General features: G+C 38.7%; 1 protein-coding gene and 1 long non-coding RNA gene across 2 annotated transcripts in view; one reads left to right on the forward strand and one right to left on the reverse strand.

Annotated features, from left to right (window-relative positions):
- Positions 1–26,612, forward strand: part of lamb1b (laminin, beta 1b) — a 34,332-nt gene that overhangs the window by 3,221 nt on the left and 4,499 nt on the right. Inside the window, exons 3-29 of the mRNA XM_032589931.1 lie at positions 1,745–1,880; positions 5,352–5,425; positions 6,534–6,722; positions 6,805–6,868; positions 8,193–8,395; positions 9,097–9,217; positions 9,742–9,930; positions 11,006–11,182; positions 11,301–11,413; positions 11,504–11,583; positions 12,672–12,807; positions 12,894–13,052; positions 14,239–14,372; positions 15,283–15,403; positions 15,525–15,711; positions 16,358–16,501; positions 16,581–16,812; positions 17,930–18,087; positions 18,245–18,469; positions 20,088–20,305; positions 21,582–21,678; positions 23,809–24,178; positions 24,247–24,431; positions 25,189–25,430; positions 25,509–25,709; positions 26,091–26,235; positions 26,313–26,520. Coding sequence (XP_032445822.1) covers positions 1,745–1,880; positions 5,352–5,425; positions 6,534–6,722; positions 6,805–6,868; positions 8,193–8,395; positions 9,097–9,217; positions 9,742–9,930; positions 11,006–11,182; positions 11,301–11,413; positions 11,504–11,583; positions 12,672–12,807; positions 12,894–13,052; positions 14,239–14,372; positions 15,283–15,403; positions 15,525–15,711; positions 16,358–16,501; positions 16,581–16,812; positions 17,930–18,087; positions 18,245–18,469; positions 20,088–20,305; positions 21,582–21,678; positions 23,809–24,178; positions 24,247–24,431; positions 25,189–25,430; positions 25,509–25,709; positions 26,091–26,235; positions 26,313–26,520 — 4,508 coding nt within the window. The remainder of the gene's footprint in view (positions 1–1,744; positions 1,881–5,351; positions 5,426–6,533; positions 6,723–6,804; positions 6,869–8,192; positions 8,396–9,096; positions 9,218–9,741; positions 9,931–11,005; positions 11,183–11,300; positions 11,414–11,503; positions 11,584–12,671; positions 12,808–12,893; positions 13,053–14,238; positions 14,373–15,282; positions 15,404–15,524; positions 15,712–16,357; positions 16,502–16,580; positions 16,813–17,929; positions 18,088–18,244; positions 18,470–20,087; positions 20,306–21,581; positions 21,679–23,808; positions 24,179–24,246; positions 24,432–25,188; positions 25,431–25,508; positions 25,710–26,090; positions 26,236–26,312; positions 26,521–26,612) is intronic.
- On the reverse strand, positions 174–23,417 carry LOC116737040 (uncharacterized). The gene is made up of 4 exons (XR_004342720.1): positions 23,249–23,417; positions 3,229–3,235; positions 2,100–2,104; positions 174–184 (listed from the first exon to the last, which is right to left on the reverse strand). It is a non-coding gene; the product is annotated as an uncharacterized LOC116737040 (long non-coding RNA).

Raw genomic sequence — 26,612 nt, forward strand, 5'->3', positions numbered from 1 at the left:
GGGAGGAAGCGCATGTATAATGTACTCTTGCTGTTTTGTCAAGTGGGAGTGGAGGCATTCCCCTCCACAATAAAAGCTCTGTGTTTCTCACAATCCCTGCCCTGTGTGCATAAAACCCAGGGGCGAGGTTTGGGATATTCTCTTCTTATCTGTGTGCATATATGAATAGTGTTTTTATGAAACGCTTCCGAGGATGAGCACAGTCCTCAAGCATGAGCTGCAGATTTGAGAGTGAAGGGAGTTTCCGATGTTTTTTCACCAACGGCTGCTAAATGAATCCACTTAGCTGGACTTGTTTTGGTTTTTCACAAACTCCATCATTCAGACATTCAAGGGTTTGTGAGCCAGAAAATGTGGGTTGTAGGTCTGAGAGGGAGTGATGCAATATTAAACATTACTTACAAAACTAACTGGCTTCACTTTTTCCTGCTCTAGTGGAAGAAGTGTGGAAAACGTGGTGTTTTAATAAATAATATAGACATTTACTATAAAACTAAAGAGCTTAAATTCACTAAGCACTAAAAAAAGGGCTCATTTCGCAATCTCATTATTTTTTACTGGCCAAAACAGAAGAAAACTCCACATTAATTAATTTTTATTTCGTATCCTGGGTCACAGTTTTCAAATTTCTTCTGAGTATGGTCATGAAATTAACTCTAAATGTCCAGCTAGTTTATGAAACCTTTTTCAATTTAACAGAATGGTAACGGAGCATTTTATTAGCTGTACAGATGTTATTTAATCCTTTATTTTACTTATTCTTTAATTTGATTGGTGTAAAACAGAATAAAAAGAAATGTAGTTCTTAAATGCAGAATAGTTAGAAAAGCATAATTTTTAGCAATAAGTCTGACACTGTTAAAAAGGTGGAAATAGCTGCTAATAAAATATATGTATCAATTTAATTCCTTAAAAGCAAAATATTGCAACATTTAGTGCTTTAAAGCTGCAGTATGTGACCTTTATTTAAAAAATTATCTTTTTGCATCATGTTGTGATGGTGTAATATTAGACAGATAATCTGTGAAAATATCAATCTCCCCCACCTCATCCCTGAGTTACTATTGATGTCTGAAGAAATTCACCTCTTCTGACCAAAAACAGCCAGTCAGAGCCAGGAGGAGTCTTAGAGCAGTCAATCAACCTCATGTACTCACTGCTAAATGTCATAATGATGTGTATCCGTCATAATGATGTTAACTGTTTATCGGTGGTTATTGGTAGCTAAGCTAACTAGCTTTATGTTTATGTTGTCAAGAAGAAGCTGTGGTTTTAGCAGAAAGTGATTGACAGCGCTAAGACCCGCCTCCTGGCTCTGATTGGTTGTTTCTTGTTAGTACTGGGAGCACTGGGAGAAAACAGAGGAGCTTAATCCTTTTTTCACAGATGATCCTGTCACAAAACAGCGACAGTTTCGACAAATATGTTTAAAAAAATGTTTATGTGTTACATACTGTAGCTTTAAAAGAGAGAAACTCACTTTCAATACTATCTGTAGTTATCAGATTTTTTATATATTGAAAAGATGAAGTAATGAAATTACTTTCCAAATATTTGTTAAATAATGTTTTACAATGTTCTTAAATTTCTTACGTAGATAAATGCCAACTTTGTGTATTTTATATTTGGATTATAAATAAAAAGAGACCATAATGCATTTTTGGATTACATGTTTTGTGCTCGTTTCTGCAATATGGGCAGTATACTGTAGTCGACCAACTGGTTGCTGTTTTCTTTCCATTAGGAGGAGAAGAAATGTTTCCTATGTGACTCCAGGGAGATGTACGATGAGGACAACAACCCCATCAGCCATACGATTGAGAACGTGGTCACCACCTTCGCCCCCAATCGCCTCAAGACCTGGTGGCAGTCTGAGAATGGTGAGAAACAAACAAAAAAGGAACATATTTTTAAAGTAGAACACCATGTGAAAGCTTGGTAAGGCTTTTCTCATGGGAACTGAGCCTATAATGACCCAACCGGAGATCACAGAGCTCCTCACACACAGAGCCACTCTGGGCGTGAAGTGGGGGGTTACAGGTGTGCTAAGGAGAACAGGTGTGCTTGTAGGAAACGGATGTATCATCACTAAACACAACTATGACTTTTAAGTGTAAAAAAAGGAGCCATCCAAAGACGTTAAGACCGCCACTTGCAAAAGACAACCAGTTTAAAGGTATTATAGTCTCACAGGAAGGAAATTCACTTTGAACCCAGGATTTTGTAGGAATTTTGTTTCCTACGCTGAAGGATTAAAGCTGTTTCTGTTGTGTACCAGGTACTTATCTTTGACGTGAATTTTTTATTTGTATTTTTTTTAAAAAATCTGGGTAATTTTAAGCGCATTCTTTTGTGATTTCTTTTATGTATCTTAGCATCAAAATATTACTTAGAACAAATTGTTCTGCCTATCAAACGCTTCATATAAGAGGGAAAACTAGATTTTTTATTGATGACTAAAAGCAAAAAAAAAGAGCTTAAGCTATCTAGCTATCATGGTAAATAGCAAGCATGCTAGTTAGCATGAATGTTAGCTTCCTAAACAGTGATTTATTTTCCAAACCTAAATTATTTTGGTCATTCATATGTTTCTTTTATTTGTTGTTAAATCAATAATTATAATAGTAACAGAATTAATTTAATCAAAGTGGACAAGCTGGCTTGATTAACTGTTAGCTACTTAGCGGAAGTCTCCGGTTCTTCCCACAGTCCCATGATGTGATGTGTTGAGTTGAGTCTTAAAGCGAATAAATTTATTTGAGTTTTAAACTACTGAATGAAATTATCACAGATGTCATAATTAATATCAATAATCGCAATTATTTATATTAATTGTGGATTTGTATTAACCATTTGCACGCTCTGCCATGTCCCGCTACGTCACGACGGACGTTAAAACAACCAGTGCAGTCCTGAAAAGCCTGTCATAAACGCACATCTGGTAGTCTAATGTTGCTTTTCTGCAGTTCATTTTGTAGTAAAAATGGTCACAGGATGCTGCGCGGTCGGTTAAAACCACACTTGTCATTTTATTGTTCAACTTTAAACAAGGAAAGATGCGGTCACTCATAATGACCGTCAGCCCTCGGTGTCACTGCGGATTTGCAGCAGATTTACTTTTTACAAGGCAAGACGATTAACGTTCATAAACTTTAGAAGTAGGTATGATTGGAAAGATATCATTATATTTCATAATATATGATATCGTAGATATCATTATGAAGATACACCACGTCTAACCGTTAGTAACCATGGAAACAATGGCGCACCGTCATGTAGCCGAACATGTATTGAAAAAAACTGGTTAGCATCTGGTCTTGTGTAGGTTTTTAAGACTTCTCCGGTTTAAGGGGAAACAGTGTTTATGACATAGTGACATAAATCATGTTTTGTGAATTCAGACCAAGTCAGTAATTTGATCAGCACATCGGGAGGGAGGAGGTTAGGGTCGGTTTCTAAGCTAGCTGTTTCCAACTTCTGTAAATACCACAGTCTATAATCCCCAACCAGGTGAGTTACGCTCACAGACAAATTAGCTCGACTGGAATAAGTAGAAGCCATGAATAAACTGGCAAAATAACTTTGGAAAACAGTAGCTTCCGACGTCCATCATGGCGCCTCGAATGATTAAGCGACACAGTTGTAAAGGGTCAATAACCGATATGCAAACTGCAACTTGTAACACACAAATGTTGCCTACTTTTGTTTATTTACAGCTTTTATGAATTTTATAGTCAACTATGTTTGTAAGATTCTGTGTAATCACATTAAAGCAGGCTCTCTGGCAGTGGGACGCCTAGAGCCACATAGAGACAGTTACAAAGTCGGCCTTCTATCACCTGAAGTACATTTCCAGGATTAAAGGACTAATGTCTCAGCAAGATCTAGAGAAACTCATCCATGCGTTCATCTTCAGTCGTATTGATTATTGCAACAGCGTCTTCACAGGTCTGTCCAACAAATCAATCAAACAGCTGCAGCTGATCCAGAATGCTGCTGCTCGCGTTCTCACTAAAACCAGGAAGATAGAGCACATAACACCAGTTTTAAAGTCCCTACACTGGCTCCCTGTAGCTCAAAGAATAGACTTTAAAATACTGTTGTTAGTTTATAAATCACTGAACGGCTTAGCATCACAATACATTAAAGATCTGCTGTTGTTGTATCAACCTTCCAGACCTCTCAGGTCTTCTGGTTCTGGTCTGCTCTGCATCCCCAGAACCAGAACCAAACGAGGAGAAGCAGCATTCAACATCTATGCACCACAAATTTGGAACAAACTTCCAGAAAACTGTAAAACAGCTGAAACACTGACTTCTTTTAAATCTCAACTAAAAACCCACCTGTTTAGAATTGTATTTGAAATGTGATCAATTACAAATTTATTGATGGAACTTGACTTAATGCTGTGTTTTGATTGTTGATTCTATGTTGCTTTGTGTTTCTGTGTTTGTAATGATGTAAAGCACTTTGAAATGCCTTGCTGCTGAAATGTGCTATACAAATAAAATTTGATTGATTGATAGTAAATCTCTCGTAATGTAAGCATTTATGCTGCAGACTCGCACTGTTTCCAAATGGTGGGAAACTCAGGAGTGTGAGTCATAGTTGGAGCAGGAGCCAGTGGTGCAGATGGCTTTGGAACAGCAGGAAGCTGGAGACGTATGTTAGCGTTCACATGGGAATTTTTAATTCCCTTGCAGCAGTCCTGTAGTTCAGTGGTGTAAATCGTTAAGGTGAAAGGACTCGAGGCCACAAAAAGGGTTTTTTGTTTTAATAACATTTTTAAAACAAACCTTTTATGCATTTTTTATTTTATCTGATCAATAAAAAAGACAATTTATTTAAATCAAAATTGTTGATTTTTATTTTTATTTTAGAAAACTGATCAGTGAATCATTTTAGAAACAAAATCTAAAAACAGTCTTGAAAAATTACATTAGTATAAGATAGGCCCAATTTAAATTTTTTGTGGGGGTTGATTGTTTTCTTGCAGTTCAAGATTTGGACAGAAGGTTATTAATTTTAACTTACTTAATAAATTAATTTGAACTTAATTATAATTGATTATAATTAAGTAAATTAATTCTGCTTAATGTAAGAAAAATTAAGCAAAATTAGGTGAAATTAATTTTACTTAAATTTTAAATTCTTCCTGCTGTTCCAAAGCCATCTGCACCACTGGCTCCTGCTCCAACTATGACTGGTCTCATATCTGGACCCGAGTCGACTCAGCTGCGAAAACAGACCATCTGCATGTGTGGACATGGGGAAAAACTCATCAGCATTTTAAATTCTCGTAAATTTAAAGGTGTAAATTGTTAATTTTCTGTTTGGTCTTTCTCCTGCAGGTGTGGAGAATGTAACTATCCAGCTGGACCTGGAGGCCGAGTTTCATTTCACACACCTCATCATGACCTTCAAGGTGCTGAAACATGAACTCGTATACATACAGAGAAAGAGATAAAGTCTCAGAGACCTTCAGAAAGTCATCCTGGTCTGAGAGACGAAGGAGTAACAGGAAGATGCTTTTGACCTCTTAATAATTTGCCTCCACTCATAGTCAAAACACACTCAGGGACACACTTCCCCAGTCCCTTCACATCCTGTTTTCTGGCAACATCACAGAAAAAAAAAATCAGCATCCGTTTCTGTACTGTAATGCCTAAGTTAGTTTTGTCTTATTTTGAGAATCCTTGCACAAAAAAATACTTGGTGAGATTTTGTATTTTTGCAATAAATAAAATATGAATTTGGTTTCTGTTCAGATTTCATATGCCCTTTAGAGTCCTACTTGTTTCTATTTTCATTTTTGCCTGAACATTTGAACAGCTAACACTACTGGTATAAGTAGCTTTTCGGAAATATATAGGAAGATATATACATCTTGTTTAAAGTGAATAATTCCTTAATATTGATTTTTTTTAAAAATACTAGTTCCATTGGCAGATTATATCACTTTACCATGTTATAAGTGAAATAATCTGTTACAAAGTTACTTGTAAATTAGTTTTGTCTAATTTAAAGTGTACTAAGGTATTTGCACATAAACTAGAACTAAAATACTTTGTAAAATTTGTGTTTTTACTGTGTACATCAAATTTCAATCTGCATGTCATGAACATCATAATTCAACAGATACTCACTGCTTCAGTTTGTTTTAGCTAGCTACATTTCTGAGAAATGTACAGCAAACTAAATCTGTTGTCTTTCAGACCAAATCATCTGTACACTAGCTTGATAAACACTTAGTGGGCTAACTCTCTTATTAGCATTTTTGACAAGCAGAAAGATAACTCAACCGCTGTTAATGAATGAAACTGATTTTAGCAAATATTTCATTTATTTAGAAAACATTTTGCAAGCTACATCCTCCTATCTTAAAAGTAGCTAACAAGCTAACTCCATTGACAATAGCTGTTTGCTAGCTTACTAGCTAGATAGAACAAACAAGATAAGATGGACAAGACTTTAAAAAAGAAATCATATTTGTATTTATTTCAGCTTCATTGAACAAGGTTCTGTGTTTGCAGACGTTTCGTCCTGCTGCCATGATGATCGAGCGGTCCATGGATTTTGGGGAAACATGGCAGGTTTATCGATACTTCGCCCAAAACTGCGGGTCTGTCTTTCCCGGCATCTCCACTGGACCAATGCGTAGAGTAGACGAAATCATCTGTGACACCCGCTACTCAGACTTTGAACCATCCACAGAGGGAGAGGTGAACTAGTTATGTGTATTTTTGTTTTTTGTAACTCCTTGTTGCAGAGTTTGGTTTTGATTGTTCTTTCGTGTTGTTTTAGGTGATATTTCGGGTGCTGGATCCTGCTTTTGAGATTGATGACCCCTACAGCTTGAGGATACAGAGTAAGCTGCATCTTCTGTTTAAAGACAGCTTGTTTACAACACACAAATCAGTAAGCAAGGCCTAATAAAGGCAACTTTACGCACAAAGAATCCAAATAAAAATAGCTTCCTGTAACTTCCTGTTATCGGCTGTGCAGCTTCCCACAGCGAAGAGGTCAGAGAGGAAGCGCAGAGAGAGGAATTTCACATACAGAAGCAACTTGGACTTTGTAAACTCGTTTACATCCATGCTGAGACACATAATTTCTCTTTCCCAGTCACAAACCCATGCAGAAACCTTTTTTTTTATTTATTTCAGTACTAAAAATAACTTTACTCTCAAAAAATGAAACAATATTCTTGTTTCCTCTTTGTCTTATATCCCAAACCAATAAAGTGAACATATTTTTGAATATATTATATTCATTCATGTGAGAGATGCAACTGCTGGTCATCTTTGAGACGGGCTTTTCAGCATTTCTCACAGTTTCAGCATCATGGTAAAGTGCCTAAAAGATCCTACTACTGTCCTTTTTTAACATAACAAGCTTATTGGTTGAGTTTTAGTCCTTTTATTTCATTTAACAAACCAAAAAACACTGCTCAAAAACTAAACAGCTGCTGAATGAGCTGAGAAAGTTAGAAAAAGATACTTCCAGGACGGCCATGAAGTTAAAAAGAAAATTTCTTTTAATCCGTAACTGTTGATCCTGACCACGTTAAGAGATTAGAAATAAAATATAAAGACAGGAATATATTTTAGTGTTTTCTAATGTTTCCAGAATTACAAAATGTAAAGTTTTTGTAGGACTTAAACAACCCTAATGGAAAACATTTAAATCCAAATTTTAGAGAAAAACTTTATTTTCTAAACTTTAAAAAAAACACACAATAACAAACCAAACAGATATAAATATCTACAATGTAAAAGTAAAGTAAAAACATAAGAAATTTTAGCTTTTTTGTTTAAATTTCTCTAAATATTTAACAAAATTTGGCTTGAAATCAGGGATGTCATTAGTTCTCTAAAACCAATAATAATAGCTATTATGAAGTTTAATGTACGTTTTATTTGAAGGAATTTAAAGGTAGGAAAAACCTGCAGCAGCTAAAAAACACCATTTATAGATACATTTATATTTAACTTGCTATAATACTTAAATAAAATAGAAGCTATTAAGCATGTTATTTTGCAGGTAGGTCTAAAATGTAAATAATAATTGAGTAAAACATGTTTTAAAAGTTGAATTTAACTGATGACAGAATCAAGTGGATTATTAATAGGTTTTTATAATTTTACACATGTAATTACATTTGTTTGAAAAGTGTTTTCTCCGCGTTTTAGACATGCTGAAGATCACAAACCTCAGAATAAAGTTCATCAAGCTCCACACGCTGGGCGACAACCTGGTGGATTTCAGAGAGGAAGTGACGGAGAAGTACTACTACGCGCTCTTTGACATGGTCGTCCGAGGGAACTGCTTCTGCTACGGCCACGCCTCCGAGTGCGCGCCCATGGACAGAGAACGGGGCAGACCTGAAGGCATGGTATAAAACAACTTTACATCAGTTTTTATTTAGCAGATTTTTCCATACACAATTTGGATCATGAAATTTATTCCAAATTCGTTGGAAATACTTTGTCAAGACCCATATGGACTTCAACAAATTAATGAATTTTTATCAACAGTTCTCTCATAATATTAACTGCTTTTCTGTTCATCAACTAAGATTCTGAAATATATTATAAAATGTATAAGATTTTCCCACGCTTTAACTGCTATTTATTCTAGTTAGTTCACTTTGTCTATTTAATTTTCTGCCTCCAAAACTGTAGAAATTGATAAAAAAAATTGTCCAGCTCTATTAATTATTCAAATGTTACAAAGTTTGTCTTTAAGGGTAGCCATCTTGGATGCCATCTTAATTCCAGTCTAATATACAATTGCTTTGAACAAAAATTACCATAGCTTACTATGTTAATGTAAAATATTTATTTATTTTTCTTCTAATTATCTGACCCATAACAGTAGTGCCAGGTCAGATGTGTCGGCCCTCTTGAAAAATGGCCGCTATATTGAATTTTTGCAGTAGATGTTTTGAAAGTGAGTTTTGAAGAATGTATGTACTAAATTTCATGCTTGAACTATTGTTCCTCTTATCTGCTTTACTATTACCATTCGTTTATTGATATATTTTAGTAAACTTTACCTTTTCCTGTAAAGATTAGTCTTGACTCTTGTGTGTAGGTTCATGGTCGCTGCGTTTGCAACCATAATACTGAGGGGCTGAACTGTGAGCGCTGCCAAGAGTTTTACCACGACCTGCCATGGAGACCTGCAGAGGGCCGAAACACCCACTCCTGCAAAAGTAAGAGCACACACGGATCGGTTTAGCTCTTTATGGTCTGTTATTTGCTGCAATTCAACAAATTAGTTGGTCAAAGAAGTTAAAATATTTACATTAACTTGACATTATTTGCTATTTTAAAACTTTTAAGTTTTCAAAAAGTATAGATCAAATGTCTTCACATTTTGTTTTTGTACTTCCATTTGGGTTTCTATTGCTTCTAAAAACAACACTAGCGCTTAAAAAACCCATCCAGCCGTTTTTTGGCAGAAAGTTTATGATTTTTGGTGAAAATGATTTGTGTCATAACCTTCCTATTGTTCAACGGGCACTGTGGCGTTACCTAGCAACCCCCAGCCAGCCCCGCTCCGTCACTTAGCAACCCAAGTTGAGTTCCAACTGACCAGACTAAAATCTCATGGCCTAAGAATGATTTAGTGCAAATAAATGTAATGAACATGTTTTGTATCTATCCTAATCTATTGAAGGAAGTGTAACAGTTCTCCTCTAAGAACTATCACATGACTCGTTTTTCTTTTTTTCAGGATGCGAGTGCAATCGGCATTCCACGTCGTGTCACTTCGACCTCGCCGTGTACATTTCAACCGGTAACGTTAGCGGAGGCGTGTGCGACGACTGCCAGCACAACACAGTGGGCCGGCAGTGCGAGCAGTGTGAGCCTTTCTTCTACCAGCACCCCAACAGAGACCTGAGAGACCCCAACATCTGTGAACGTATGTAACTCATAAACAATGGCTAACGACAGCTTACATGACCTGTCTGTGAATGGGCCTGGCATCTTCCAGGACATCTTTAGTTTCCTATTGACTGCAACCATGTGGAGGTTCTTTCACCAACTGGATTAAATATGTTGGAAAACCTAATGACGGCTGTTATAGCGTGATTACAGACACCTACACGGTACTGCCAACTAAACAGTGCTGTATAATCAAATACCCACACAATGTGCTAATACCTATGGGATCTTTAATAACAGCAACAAACTAACACTTAAAAGCACTTAAAGTAGGAAGAAGATAGATAATTAATCAAGACCAAATGTGATCATTTAAAACAAGCAGGAATTACAAATTGGAGCCAAGTTGGTGAAATAAACTAAACAAAATTTGAATCAGATATGGCAATCAGTAAGTGGAAAAAATTTGAAAAAAGAGAAATTATGTCCAGATGCAGTCAGAAGAAACAACTTTCAGAACAAAATGGCACTTCTTTTACTTCTTGACTTCTCTAATTTAGCTATGTTCAGATATGGCAGGAATAAATATTGTACAAAAAATGCATTACATTCTCTAACTTGTTATCAATACGTTGGTTTGATGTGTTTTCTACATGTTTGTCTACTGAAATGTGGCAAGGAAAATAAATACCTGCTGTGGTCATGAAAAACTGGGAGGTTCTACTGGAATAAACAAAGTAAAACGCTTTAATAATTCAAAACAGGAAGTGAAATTCATCAATAAAATGAAGCAAAAGAGATAAAACGCAATGAAAAAAGAAAACGGGTGATGTAACTCAATAAAAAAAATATTTATTACAAGTAATCAAATTGAGTTTATACAAGTATATATGTGAAGCTTAAGTTGCCATGTTGAACTTTATACATGTAACAAATAAAAAAAATTTTAAGTGGCAAAAAATAGTCTTTCAATGTAATTGAGTTCCAGGTTGGCTCATTTGGACAAAAATTATATTTGTCAACTTTAAAGACTTTTAGTTGTACTCAGTCTTTATAATCCATTGGTCTCGACTCTTCAGATCATTTTAACGTAATTATTTGTGTCTTTGCAGCGTGTAACTGTGACCCGGAGGGATCTCAGCAGGGCGGACTGTGTGACTCGCGGACTGATGTGGCGGCCGGGCTGATCTCGGGTCAGTGCCGGTGTAAACTCTATGTGGAGGGAGAGCGCTGTGACCACTGCAGACAGGGACACTACGGACTGGGACAGAGGCCAGATGGGTGCCTGCGTAGGTTCAACATTTCTATTTTTTCTGTCATAATCATTGAACCATAAAGGGCATTTTGAAGGGAAGTGACTAAACACAAAGACGTGCTGCTGAATTGTTTCATTGTATTTTTTGGCAGCTTGTTCCTGCAACATCCTGGGAACAATGCCAGGAGGAAACCCCTGTGATTCAGACACAGGACAGTGCTTCTGCAGGCGACTTGTCACCGGTCACAACTGTGATGAGTGCCTGGTACGACTCCAAACACAAAGTCACATTCAGTGGGGATCATTTCACCTTCGGTATGAGTAAAACTCGTCTGTTTTCTTTTTGTACAAACAGCCAGAGCACTGGGGTCTGTCGAATGACATGGACGGTTGTAGACCGTGTGACTGCGACCAGGGAGGAGCAATCAACAACAAGTAGGTCAAAACACACAAAAAAGCTGGTTTAAGGCCTTGTACACACATAGCCGGGTCTTTCTAAAAACAAATATCTCCAGAACATCTTTTTAAAAAAAATTTATATTGTACACGGGAGCGATTTTAGAAAGGTTTTCATTCACATGAACCCAGATAATGGTGTTATAAACATGCCAAACCTGTAGGGGGCAGTGTAGTGCAAAGGTAAAACCTATGCCAGCCAATCAGATTGCTTCAAAACAACTTCCTGTTAGCAATTAAACATGGCGCCAGGAGGTCTATTTGTTTGGACTGATACATTTGTTGAGCTACTTTGAAACAGTATTTTAGAGCAATAAATCGATTTGATCAATTGAAGATTTAATTTTTGGAAAATATGCATCCCCCCCAACAATCCATTCTTGTTGGGGGATGTCAGCAAACCCAATGCGGCCATCTTGTTTTACCAGCGTATTTTACAGTTTCTATTCATTTAGATGTCAACTGTACAACTAAATATTGGGGTCAGGCAAAGATTAAAAAAAAAAAAATTAATTCAATAAAGTTGGTGGTATTGCAAGAATACAATCGTAGTAATATGACAATAAAGTCAAATTAATGCACAAATAAAGCATTAATATTGCAAGAATAAAATAGTATTATTTGGAGATATATTTCGAATGAAAAAACCCAGATGGATGATTTTACCATTAAAACAACTTTCTTCTCGTAATTTTAAGACATTCTTCTGGTAAAATTGGGTCTTTATTCTGCTAATATTATGACTATTTTCTTGTATTTAAACAAAAAGTCTTGTAGCCTGGTCCTAATATTGTTTTGTATAACTCACAGAAGTGATGACTGAAAGAAAAACACTTTTAGAAAATATTCTCTGTCATTTGTAATTTCTGTTTCAGAAAAAAAACGGAGAAATAAATGTAATCGGACATCAGATTTGGTATATTTTTAAGCCATATCGTCCAGCCTTTATTCTAACAGTTTTAGTTGAATGTTTATTCATGTTCTCATATTCATTCTTTGATTCAAAAAGGTTTTAAAGAAGAAAACGATGTTCCAGTCTTTTAAATCTGCCTTTTCTTGCTCCAAAGCTGTGACCCCCAGTCAGGGCAGTGTGTTTGCCGGGCGCACATGTTCGGACGCCTCTGCGATCAGGTCGAGTCCGGATTCTACTTCATCTCTTTGGATCACTACACGTACGAAGCTGAAGAGGCTCAACATGGCCCTGTAAGCGTATAAAACTGGTTTTGAATGTTTCTTCCTTTTCTGATCTACCTACTCCAACATTTTGAGAAATCTCTTCTTTATCTCAGGGGGTCAAATCTGTTGCGAGGGCCTATCCTCAGGACCGGAGCCCCACATGGACCGGGATGGGCTTTGCTCATGTTCCTGAAGGCGGGTACATAGAGTTCAATGTCAATAACATCCCACAGTCAATGGACTACGACATACTTGTACGCTACGAGCCACAGGTAACGTACAGGAAGGTTTTTCTTATTTTATCAGTCTTAGCTACCTGCTTGTGTTTCAGTATGGTAGTTTGGTTTCTATATTAGTCCTGTCACAATAGCATATTTTGCTGGATGATAAATTGTCCCAGTACTTATTGCGATAAATGATAATATCGTTGTTTTGAGACCATTTTTAAGTGATATGATAGTAATAACGGCATTAAAAAATGCAAGAACACATTCGCAATGATCAATAAACTTTAAATTCTAATGGACATTTAAACACTGGAACTGGAAGACATTTGAAATATCCAAAATAAATAAATAAAGCATTATTTTCTGTATTTCAGAAATACAGAAAATAATGCTTTGATCTCAACTATACCCCAAAAAAAGGGATAGTTGAGACCAAAGCACCAAACTGAAGACTTTTATCATCCAGTTTTTGGTAGAAAAGAAAAGAGAAAAACGATAAATAAAGCAAATGAAAATTGAGTTTCTTTTAACTCGTCATACGATTAATTGATTTATCGTTTATTGTGACAGGCATAATCTATATATGTGATCTCTTTCTAATTGAGTCTGAAGTAATTATTATCCTTCTGAAACATCAATTGTCTGTTTTTTTGACAGAGGCCGTCAGATTTTAATCACCAAGCATTTTGTAATATTTGAAAGAGTTCAACAAAGTTCTCAGGGCCTTTATTAAAGGGCACATATCATACAAAATTCACATTTTGCACATTTTTGTACTTCCATTTGGGTTTCAACTGATTCTAAAAACAGCCAAAGCGCTTAAAATTTTTTGGCAGCAGGTTAATGTGTTTTGGTGTATGAAAAATGAGCTGTTACAAAAACCTCTAGAATGTAATGTCACAAATCAGCAGGCACTGCCCCTCAACTACCAACCCATGCCTATTACCTAGCAACGCGAGCCAAACCCAGGCCGTTACTGAACAACCACAGCCAAGCCCGTTACCGAGCGACCCAAACTGAGCTCCAGAAATCAACGACTCTGGTTTTGGTCAGCTTCCAAAATCAGAGGGAACAATTGTCCGACCAAAAGTCTACAATTGAACGAAACAGAGCTAACCCAAATCTGGAATGGTTGTTATGGTAACTTTGCTTTGCTGTATGAGCTCTATGAGCTCAGAATGTCTGAAAAGGACCACAGAGTAAACATATTATTGCGTGTTTGTGTTTACAGCTGCCGCAGCAGTGGGAGCAGGTGACCGTTCGGGTCGAGCGCCCCGTCTTCAACCCGCCGAGCTACACCGCTCACTGCAGCACCTCCGCCCAGAGCGGAGACGAGCAGTTCATCTCTCTCCCACCTGGATCCAGGTAAAATATTTGCTGCACTTCCTGCCAGGTGTTAAGATACCAGGGTGTCCACACATCCTTGAAAAGTTCAAAAAAGTGTAAGTTGGCTAATTACAGGTCTTAAATTTTGGCATCACATGACTATTCAATCTTGTATGTAGTTCTTTTTTGTTTTAATGGCGGTTGACAAAAAACTATAGGAAGCATTACCGCCACCAACTGGTAAGGAGTGAGGACCATATAACGGAAGAGAAATTACCCAAAAAAGAAAAAAAAAGCTAGATCCCATTTCTATGCAGTGTTTTTTCTTTTGTCAGGCAAAAGTTTGAGCTGCACACAGACATCTTTACTGCGTTCTGTGACTTATGACGGAGTATTAGGGCCACACGAGGAAAATGTAAAAAATTACAAGGACAAAGTAATAATATTTTGAGAATAAAGTTGTACAACAATAAAGTGTAAATATACAAAAATACAGTTAGAATATTACAAATTTATTCTCATAATTGTATTTATCTTTTCTTAGTATAGAACTAATACTTTGTGATAGTAATTCATGGTAGTGGCTAGCTAACTAGCGTGGCCCTAATACTCCGTCATAAGTTACAGAACGCAGTAAAGATGTGACAGACTGACGACCTGTCCAGGGTGACCCCGCCTCTCGCCCAGAACGTAGCTGGAGATGGGCACCGGCACCTCCCGACCCCACTAGGGATAAAGGTGTTAGAAAATGGATGGATGTTGGCTGGAAGACATTTGTTTTTACCATTGGCTCGCTTTTGTTGCCAGCACACACACGAACCAGCAGAAGCCTCGACCGATCCCCTATCTTTATAGTTTTCTTTGGTCTTAAATTTCGTTCAACCTGGAATTAAAAAGTCTTAAATCTGACCCTGGATACACGCTAAACTGACCCTGATGTGTGTTGCAGGCATGTGCTGCTCGTGAGTCCGGTGTGTTTGGAGAAAGGACTGAACTACACCATCCGTCTGACTTTCCCGCGGTACTCTTCGGACAGCCACATCCAGAATCCACACACGCTCGTCGACTCTGTATGTTTTCTTTTTTTCAAAACATTTATTTGCATTGAACGCCTCCTAGAGCTCCATATAAAGTCATCTGACATTGCTCAAGCTCTGAAATACTCCCACAAACCCTCTGCTCTGTTTTTAGCTGGTGTTGATGCCCCGGGTCAGAGAGATGGAAATGTTTCATGGGATGGAGGGTGAGGAAGCATGGGACACATTTCAGCGCTACAGATGTTTGGAAAGCAGCCGTAGCGTCATCAAAAGCCCGATGACGGACATCTGCAATGACTACATCTTCAGCATCTCTGCTCTGCTGCACAAAGGAGCAATGAGTAAGTTACTGGTTAGGTTGTGTCTCAAGTCGTTGATTTTTGGTCCCTTAGATGATATCTTGTTTGTTTGAGGCTGTTTTTAATCTCTTTCTCAAATTTAAAGCAGAATATAAAAGTTCATGGACCACCAAAACAAAACTAATCTAAAAAGAAATCTAATAAATTCTCTTGGCTACTTCTCTGATTGCTGCTCCTTCAAACTTTTTAGCTAGTTGGATATAGTTTTACTTTTTCCATAGATGATAAATTGAGATATTCAAAACTTGGGGCATCCATTATAGCCAATCCTTGCTTTAAACTTTTTCTCAACATTACTTTAACTGACCTGTCCACTGTTTCTTGATCTTCATGATGCTAGTTGTAACAAACCTCTGAGGTTTTCACAAAAAAGCTGAGATTAAACTACAAGCAGCTGGAAACAGTACAAGTGTTTAGTTTGCATAGTTAATCTATCGGATTAGCTATCAGATAGATAGTCATTAACTATCTATCTGATAGCTAATGACTTCTAGAAGCAAATGGATCCATAAGATCTCAGTTTAGGCGTAGGAGAGTAAAGGGAGCTAAATACAAATCAAATAAAACTTTTACAAAATCATGTATCTGTTTCCTTCCACTATGTGTTAACTATTTATTTGCCACCCAGCTTGCCACTGCGACCCTCAGGGTTCCATCAGCGGCGTGTGCGATCCCAGCGGCGGTCAGTGTCGATGTCGACCCAACGTGGTCGGCAGAAACTGCGACCACTGCGCTCCGGCTACGTTTCTGTTCAGTCCTGCTGGCTGCAGATGTGAGTGTCAGAAATCGCTTCACTTTGCTGTGCGGTGGCCCAACTCTTCTCATTAATGGTAATTTAATTTAACCCCCAGCTTGTGACTGCGACCCGCTGGGCTCCGTCACTCCTTTCTGTCACGAATCAACTGGTCAGTGTGAGTGCGTACAGGGAGCCACGGGACGCCAGTGTTCCCACTGCTTACCGGGTTTTTGGGGGTTCCCTCAGTGCCGACCGTGCCAGTGTAACGGCCACAGCGAGTACTGTCACCCTCAGACCGGAGAGTGTCAGGGGTGCAGAGATTTCACCACCGGACATCACTGTGAGAGGTACAATGTGGCGACAGTAAAGTACACCATTACTGCTGAGCCAGTGTTAAATAATTGTCCATTTGTTACGGCATGCTTTAGCATTGCAGAAGAGAAAAAGCAATGAGGAACAAACTGATTTGCAGATGGCCAAAGACACAGTTTTGCAAGTTGTAAACATAAAAATGGGCTCTGATTTTCAAAAACACGGATCACAAAACAGAGTCGCTTTGGTTGTTGGGCAACAGCAGCAGCTAAAACAACATTAAGTGCCATTCAGCCAGTCCAGCTAGAAGTTTTGATTTGTTTGATGTTTGTCGTCAGAATATTATGAATATTATATAGTAGAATATTTTCCCACAGCGGGGAAATTCAGGTTGCAACAGCAACAAACTGACAAACAACAGATGCGTTTAGGTACACAAAAAATGCATAAAAAATTAAGAATAATATACTGTACAGTAAGGACAACATTACGACATAAAAATCTTGTGCAGTTATCAAAAATAACATAATCCAGTCTAATGTGCAACTGAGTAGGATTATTTTTTTAAATGTAGAAAAACGTGTATGCATATTTGTGGATTAAAATCTACAGACTAGTTGCAATGTGTGAAAATAAAATTTTGTAGAAATGTTATCAAAAATGAGTAAAACTGTGCAACAGGAATGTAAACCTAGTTTGTTGGTAGCAGTGATGGTTATAGAGTCTGAGAGCAGGTGGGAGGAAGGATCTGTGATAATGCTTCTTTGTGCACTTATATAGAATAGAATAGAATAGAATTACTTTATTCATCCCAGCAGGGAAATTATTTCGCAGTTACAGCAGCATAGAGACAAGACACACAACAACCACCACTGAGTAGGATGCAGCAATCATATGTATATTTTTCATGTTTATATTATTGTACATAACACAGCAAAAAACAGACCTCTAAATCAAGATACATAACAAAACACACAAGGCCCCAGAATGGAGCCTTGGGGAACTCCATATTTTAGTGGAGCTGCAAGTTGAGACCAAAACATCTGGAGAGTGCTGGAAGCTTCACACTGTTAATAATGAGAAACTTTGAGTTTGTAAAAACTCAGCAGAACAAATCTGAAACAAATCTGTGAAATCTCTCTCCTTTTATAGATGTATGAATGGTTACCATGGTGACCCGGAGCTGGGATCAGGGAGCCACTGTCGCCCCTGCATGTGTCCGGACGGACCCCGCAGTGGTCGGCAGTTTGCAGACAGCTGTTACCTTCTAACCAATCAGATGGTGTGCGTGTGCAGCCACGGCTACAAAGGTGCATTTTACAGATTTGTTATTATGTAAGCAGCACAAAAGCATCATTTTGTCATCATGTCGTCAAGTCACACAGATCTCAAGATGTTGCACCTCTTCTACCTCCCTATAATTTACCTTTTTTTTAAAAAAAAAATCTGTTTTCTTTTGTCATCCAGGAACCAGGTGTGATGAGTGCGCCCCGGGTTATTATGGGAACCCTCTCATTCCCGGTGGCCGCTGCACGCCCTGTGATTGTAACAACAACATTGACATGCATGACCCAGGATCCTGCGATGTCCGCACAGGTGCCTGTCTCAAATGTCTGTACTACACGCAGGGCCACTCGTGCCAGCAGTGCAAACCGGGATATTACGGCGCCGCCGCCACACAGAGCTGCCGGAGTAAGTATAGATACACAAAAAGAAACTTGGCTTATGCTTTGCTTCCATCGAGCCAGACGATTTAGGAACTTTTATAGCAGATCTTGAGCAGTGATTCTTCAAACCTTCAGAACTTTTGTGTTTTATATTAATTGCTTTTTCAAATATGTTAAAGTTAAGTTCTTCCTCATGTCTTCTTATATCTTGTAGTAAATACGCATTTCTAACACATACTATAGCAACATGTGATCAAAAGAAAATGGAACTTAACTCTTACAATTTAAATCCAAAGGAGCCTTTAACTGAAAACATTGTATCCTTACAGATTACTTTCTACAATTTAGATGTACTTTTCTAGAAATTACAGACAATGTTCCCAAATCCAAAGTGTATTTTCCAGGATTTAAAAGTTACCTTTTCTGAAAGTTTGTGGTTACATTTTGTGCTAGACTTTAGAAAAAGCTTAAATGGGCAGTAGTTTTGGGGCCCTCAAAAAAGTTTTTTTGTGTGTACTGTTAATGTTTTACAAATATTGCACCTCATATTAAAGATGGCCATGAGGGGGCGTGCCGTGGTGGCGTAGTGGTTAGCCCGACCCATATTTGGAGGCCTTGAGTCCTCGACGCGGCCATCGCGGGTTCGACTCCCGGACCCGACGATATTTGCCGCATGTCTTCCCCCCTCTCCTTCCCCGTTTCCTGTCAGCCTACTGTCATATAAGGGACACTAGAGCCCACAAAAGACCCCCTGGAGGGGTAAAAAAAAAAAAAAAAAAAAGATGGCCATGAGGTGTTTAACTGAAATATTGTTAGATTTTTAGTAAACACTAAAATATTTAAAAATGACCTTTTTGAGACCAAGATGGAGTCATATGCCAGACATTTGATAGCAACTATTCTTCAATTTTGCAGCTTATTAATGTTCTGCAATTTGTAGTTTTTATTTTGCATAGGGCACCAAAACCGGCCCCAGCCCAGGGGCCCTTATTCTTCTAAGAACCCTGGCTACATTCCCTGAAGTTTAAGGAAATTAAATTAACTATAGTGACTCTAACCCTATAGTTTCACAACTTAGCATATTTGAATGTGCAGGTTACTTTTCAAAGATTAAAAGGGACATTTTGCACATTTTTATACTTAAATTTGGGTTTCTGCTGCTTCTAAAAACCAACCCAGGTGCTTAAAAAAAACAAACACCCAACTGTTTTTCGGCAATAAGTTAATGTTTTTTGGTATTTGGAAAATGAACCGTTTCAAAAACCTCACGAATGTTCAGTTGACATTCCAGCGTTACCTAGCAACCCCCGCCGAGCCCAGCCCCGTCACCTAGCAACCCAGCTGGAGCTCCAACACTTTTAGCTCCATCTTAACCTGTTAAAGAAAGTGTAATAGGTGACCTTTAACTAATGGGTACTTTTTGTAACTGGTCTTTAAAATGTGTTGATTTAAAACTTGATACTGAAATTTGGCATAACTCTGCAGAACCTAGAGCTTTTCTTGGAGCTTACAGGTTACTTTTGGAGGCTGGTTTGGGTGTATTATGAATTAATTTCAGAAAGCCTGAACACTTTAAAAGATTCAAAGAAAGTCTGACTTCCTAGAAGTAAATATAACATATGCCTTGTCTTCCTTTTTAAAAGAGTGCATGTGCAACTCATTGGGGACGACATCTTACGTCTGTCCAACCCCTGACGACTGCCGCTGTGACCAGCATAATGGCCAGTGTTCCTGCCTGCCCAACGTGGTCGGGCAGAACTGTGACCGCTGTGCTCCCAATACGTGGAACCTCGCCACCGGTACGGGCTGCCAACGCTGCGACTGCGACCCTATCCACGCTGCCGGGTCTTCCTGCGATGTGGTGAGTCAGACGCAAAGCAAAACTTCAGTCATAGCATGAGCAAAATATTTTAGATTTTAGGTAGGCTGATGATGAGGTGAGTTACGGCACGTTGGAGGAGTAGGATCAGAATTGGCTATTAGTATTGTCATCTAAAGCAGGCATCTAAACTGAAAACATTAAGGTGTTTTCAGTTTGACTGGTAATGAAAATTGAAAGATCTGTTACATTTTCAGCTGCTGTGGTTTACTTTCACACTGCACTGTCAAAAAATCCAAACAAATTTAAAACCCTGTTCCCCTCCTCACCTGTGGTGGCGCTGCACCAATAACTACAGAAGGAAATGACCCATGAAATGTAAACAAAAATGGAGTAGGATTTCTCTTTTGTTGTTGGTATAAGATCACAAGCCTTTTCTCCCACTAGCGCTAAACTAGTTCATTTGTTTCAGTTCTATTTACCCAGAATGCCCTGCACTAGTTTATAGTGTTTAATAGTTTTTGGAGAAAGCAGGAAAACTGAAGGAGGAGACCAATTAAAACGGAGGGGCCTGATCAAAGTGAAGGATCTGGAAACCAAACGGGAAAGAAGCCTGAAAATAATCTAAGATAAATAAGTTAAAATTTACAAGACAAGGGAAAATTAAATAATAACAGATAAATATGATCAAACAGAAATTGAAACGCTGGAGGAACGTGTCGGATTTTGAAAAAATAATCACAGGAAAATTGAAGCAACTAGTGAATAAGTCTGCCATACGGATCTAAAACCAGAATTTAAAGACCAAGAAATAACCAAACTAAATCCCAAAGTAGCCAGTAACTTACTCGAACTCTAAGTGCTGCTCTACTGAGCTGCTGCTGCCAGAGTTTTTCCATAGATCAACACGGGAATTTTACACAGGGGAAAACAGCAGGGTTCTCTTATCTTTCCACTAAACACTCTGATCTCTGTTTGTGTAACTCCTTTGATATATTCACCACAGCTATAAGGGCATTCTTCCATTTTCTGCTTTCCTTTTGCTTTGCTTTCAATAACCGCACACATGTGTATACAAAAAACTGAAATGTTACTCTCTCACAAACCTTTGTGTTTACTGGCTTCTCTCCAGCAGAGGAAGGAAGTCTCAGAATACACAGTGGAACAACTGAATGCACATTTAATTCAGAGGCTAAAAAAGCAACTACAAAACTCCATTGTCTCTGCACCAAAAAGCCTTGAAAATTACCACTTTCTGCACAGTGTTAGGCTAAAATTCATGTGAATTAACTGGATTTGTGTTGTTGCCTTCCTGTAGGTTACGGGTCAGTGTGTGTGCAAACCGGGTTTCAGTGGCAGGACGTGTCGAGAATGCAAAGAGCTGTTCTGGGGAAATCCAGAGGTCAAATGTCACGGTAGGACTTTATCACTCATCACAAGCACCTACAGCACATTTGAGAGAATCTAAAATCTAGTGTCAAATCACGATTAGTCGATTATTAAACTAATCAACTAATTTAGTAAATCAATTAATCGTTAACTGGTGTATACAGACTCTAAAAAAGACCATTTACTCAAAGAACAACATATTCATTGCAGTGAGTAAGCCAAAACACAAAAATATATACATTTTTTTATAGAAGATAAAGAAAACTTTATCTGTAAATATGTTCTACCAAAATCTCCATGTCATAGTTTTAGCTTCACCTGCTGATAACTGCTGCAATAAATCTCTTTAAGCACCTTCTGCTATCCAGTTATTAATTGATTAATCCAATAAATAGTCAACAGATCAGCCCTATTCACATGTTGAGTATTTTTTTAGCTGCAAATTCATCTTCTCCAAATGGAATGGAATCCTGTTAATGCATGTTAAGCAATATTTAAAAAAGGAATTGAATTGTTTATTTGCATATTTTAATGCATTTCTAATAACTTTTAATAGTTTTTTTTTTAATGCTTAAATGAGAAATCTGCAGAATTTCAGTTTTCTAAAAATAATTTTTAGATTAAATCAATAACTAAAATAACTGTTAGTAGCAGCCCTGCTAAAGTCCAGATCCAACTCAATCCAAACGTAATTTAAGGTGTTTAATCTGTGGTTTTGTTGGTCAAACTCCTGATTGTTTCCAACTTAGTGGCACAGTAGCTGGAAACAGAAAAAGCCAAAGACATGGCCACAAATGGGATAGATATGGGAGAAACCACACTCATGAGAACCAGATGTCCTCAGATTCCCAAGCATCCCTGTTTTGTCATGGAACAGATTCCTAATATTCTCCAGCTGCACCTATGCTGGTCTGTTGAGCTGCTACACCAGCTGTATGCTGCTTCCTATCTGCACATGACTCAGTAATGCGCCTGCTTCATGGGAAACGGTGTGAGAAATGAGTGGGAGGGATGTTCTCTGCTCTTACAGTATCTCAGATTCGTACCATTGGTTACTATGTGTAAATTTCAGTCTAATATGCGTTTCTAAAGACAAACATATTGTGTGATCATGACAGAAACATTTGTTTTAGGTTTCAATGGAGCAGCGACGGTTAAAAACTCTGCATTCCTTCTGCCTGACTCATAACCATTCTTTGTCTCAAAGGACGGAAGGAAAGCCTGTTTATTTTTTTTGTGCAAGGACCAGAACTTGAGAGGTTAACAAGACCTTTTTGTATTCAAGCGTAAAATTTCTGGTTGTAGATGAAACGTTTAAATAAGTTCACACCAGAGACAGAGAAAAGTACTCTGCAAAGTACAGGGTGTCTACACATCCTTAAAAAGTCATAAATTTGTGTATCTAAAACAGAGATCTTAAAATGTCTTAAATTTATTGAAAAACAGAAACTATAAAGTTTAAAGTAACCTCATAAAAACAACTCAATCCCCTCCATTAATTTCCCAAAATAACTTCCACACCTCTTGTGTGATCTACCAAATCTTACTCTAAGTTCAAACTTCCAAGCAGTAATCGTCATAGATCCAAAAACTGACTGTTAGAGATTTTTTGGTATTATCATTTTATTCTTACTCTAGTTCACCTTAAGTCTATAGATCTTAGTGATTTTCTGTTTAAAGTGATTTTCCGTTTAAAGTGTTCTCTTCTTTAAATGACCTGGAGGTCACTACTGTCTGTTCAACTTTACGAGAAATAGATAACACTGAGTTTCTCAGACTTTAAACCCTTTTGCAAGAACACCTATTGTTTTCTTGACAGTATTGACCGAGATTTGAACCGGGCTCAGACCTTTGATCAGATATCACATCTGGACCTGGGTTGTTAGATGTTTGGGTTAGAAGCTTTACGACCTCTGTTGTTTTTCCTGACTGCCCCCTTGCCTGTCCTTCTTTGACAATAAAAACAGGAGTTTTTGTGAGAACAGGTCAGAACGCTCTGTAGAACTGATCGGAGGAGAGGTTTTGATAGAGCGTTCTCCTTTTGCAAAAGCTCTACTTAAAATTCATATACGTTGTCTGTGGTTCTTTCTTTTATTTAGGTTCGAAAGGAAAATACCTATCACTGACCTTAATGCTTATTTTCTTTGCGATACCAGCTTGCGACTGTGAACCCGAGGGAATCTCCAGTGGTCAGTGTCATCGAGCCACAGGGCAATGTGTCTGCTTAGAAGGCTTCTCCGGCCGTCGCTGTGACCGCTGCGCCAGGGGCTACAAGGGGGACTTCCCCATCTGTGAACCCTGCCACCAGTGCTTCTCCGTCTGGGACACCGTCGTAGGCGAGCTGACCAATCAGACTCGTCGTCTGGAGGCCCAAGTTACCGAGCTGCTAACCACTGGAGTGACGGCGCCATACAAGGAGCTGATCAGCAGTCTGGAGAGAAATGCCAAGGCTGTCAGGGAGATCGTGCTAAACAAGACCGCTTCAGAGAAGCTGGAGAACGTCCAAGACCTGATACATCTGATCAAGTATGTAATAACATCGAAACAGCAGGATCAAATTTACAGTTTGCTTCAATATCTCATTGTGTTCCCAGTGGAGTGGTGTCGTTCCTCAACGGGAATCTGAGCACAACACAGGAAGACCTGAATCATGTTAACAATGTAGCAAACACAACGGAAACAAACTTGGATGTACTGACCGAGGAGGCCAACAAGCTGGAGCAACACGTCCAAATGCTCATACAGCAAGTCCACATCACCAAGAACGCCAACATCCATGGTGAGAAAAATACTTCCGCATAATCACGTCATGCTTAGTTACACTACAGTCCAACAGATTTCAAAGGGATCTATTATAAGAAATTCCCTTTTTGCATGATTTTGTGCTTCCATTTGGGTCTCAACTCCTTCTGAAAACAGTTCAAGTGTTTAAAAAAAGTACAGCACAGTCATTTTTGGCAATAAGTTAATGTTTTTTGGTGAACAGAAAATTAGCAATTTCAAAAACTTCCCGAATGTTGAGTCACATTCACTGCACATTTACCCTGCAATCCAAACAGAGTTCCAGCAGGTTTGGTCAGCTGGCTTTATGGCTTTATGCGTTGTATAATGGCTGCTGGAAAAGACAGGTGTTTGGTTGTTCACTAAATAGGAAAGCACTTGCTGCATTCTTGTTGGTTGTGCAGGAGGCTCCACTTCTCTTTTTCAAAGATGTATGGTCGTATAATTGCGAATCTGTTTGCAGCCATTTTTAGGTGCAAGTAAAACGTTGAGTTGAGGGGCTTGGCTAGGAGCTTATTTGGATTTAAAGTAACAGAGGCCCTAAAACAGCTCATTCTGAAAGGAGCTAGAATAGGCAGAACTGAGCAGACTAAAATCTCATTATCTACACAATGGGTCTTCAAAGAAGTCTGGTTGGTTAGTCCAAAATACTCCGATTACTTCAGTTTCACTGACTTCAAATGAAAATGAACCAGGTTTGTTGTTCAGCTTTTTCTTTAAGAATAAATTTGATTCCTCAACTTTGTGGTTTGTAGGAGCCATGAACACAATTTCTGCTGCACACATGGAGTCCCAAGATGCAGAGCTTCGCTCCAACGCCGCAACCAGTGATCCTGGCAACACTCTGGAGCAGTCAGCTGCATTACGGAAAGCCACTGAGGACAAACTGAGCAGTAGTCAGAAGGAGTTTGACCGGAAACACCAAAGAAACGCGCAGAAGCTGGACAAACTGTCCAAAGAGTTGGACAAGTTTGACTTGTCCTCACTTAGTGAGAAGGTGAGAGACACTGGAAGGTGTAATCAAGTCAACACAACCTCAGCTGGTCGCCAGCGTCTTATCGTGATGCTTTTGTAGATGTGTGGCGGGTCAGGTGAAGGGGAGAGCTGCTCCACCTGCGGCGGATTCGGGTGTGACAGGGAGGACGGAGCGCCCCACTGTGGAGGGGAGGGATGCACCGGTTTCGTCACAACGTCTCAAACTGCCCTGAAATCCTCCCAGAAGCTGGACCAGGAGATCCAGCAGGCCATGGAGGAGGTGGACAAGCTCTCCAGGATGGTGAGAGGAAGAATGGAGGGAATCAGGATGCACCTGAGCAGGAATAGGAGGGAAAAATACTTCAGTGCATTTATATGTTTATTTATCATACATCCATCTGTTTGTTGATTATCCATCATCCATCTATCCATCCATCATCCGTTTGTTGATCATCCATCTGTTTGTTGATCATTCATCCATCAGTCTGTTGATTATCCAACCCTTATCCGTCCATTTGTTGATTATCCATCCATCAACTGTAAACGTAGACTTTAAATCTGGGCTGAATTTATCATAAACTCTGAAAATTTAAGTCTGGAAAAAAACTAAAATCCTGCCAGAACATTTGTAGGAATGTAATCGGATACCGAGAGCTGATGTCAGATATTTTTTTACGGTCAGGTTTGGGAAGCAAACATCCGCGCAAATGAGGCCAAAGCGAAGGCGATGGATGTGCTGATCTCATCCAATCGCAGCAAAGAGAGAGTAGAGCAGAGCAACAAGCAACTCCGTGACCTCATCAAAGAGATCCGCGACCTTTTGACCAGTAAGGTTATCACCATCTCCTCAGCTAACCGCAGTTTAGAGAGCAAAATAACAGCAGGTTTGTTTCTGATGGAGTAGATGAGAAGGCAGATGCTTCTGTGATCGAGGCGGTGGCCAATGAGGTGCTGGCTCTGGAGATGCCGACATCGGCGGAGAAGCTGCGGGAGCTGACCAATGAGATCAGGGAGAAGGTGGGCACTCTGACCAGTGTGGAGGAGATCCTCAGTCAGAGCGCCAAAGACATCCGAAGTGCACAATCTCTCCTGACTCGGGCCAAATCAGCAAGGTAACTCCCAGAGTCCTGTTCTTCATAGTTTCACTTCCAGAGTGACAGATTTGTTGCTATATTTTAGAGGTTTCTTTATATTTAAAGAAACA

Source organism: Xiphophorus hellerii, chromosome 17 (genome assembly GCF_003331165.1).
Source record: "Xiphophorus hellerii strain 12219 chromosome 17, Xiphophorus_hellerii-4.1, whole genome shotgun sequence".
Classification (NCBI taxonomy): Eukaryota; Metazoa; Chordata; class Actinopteri; order Cyprinodontiformes; family Poeciliidae; genus Xiphophorus; species Xiphophorus hellerii.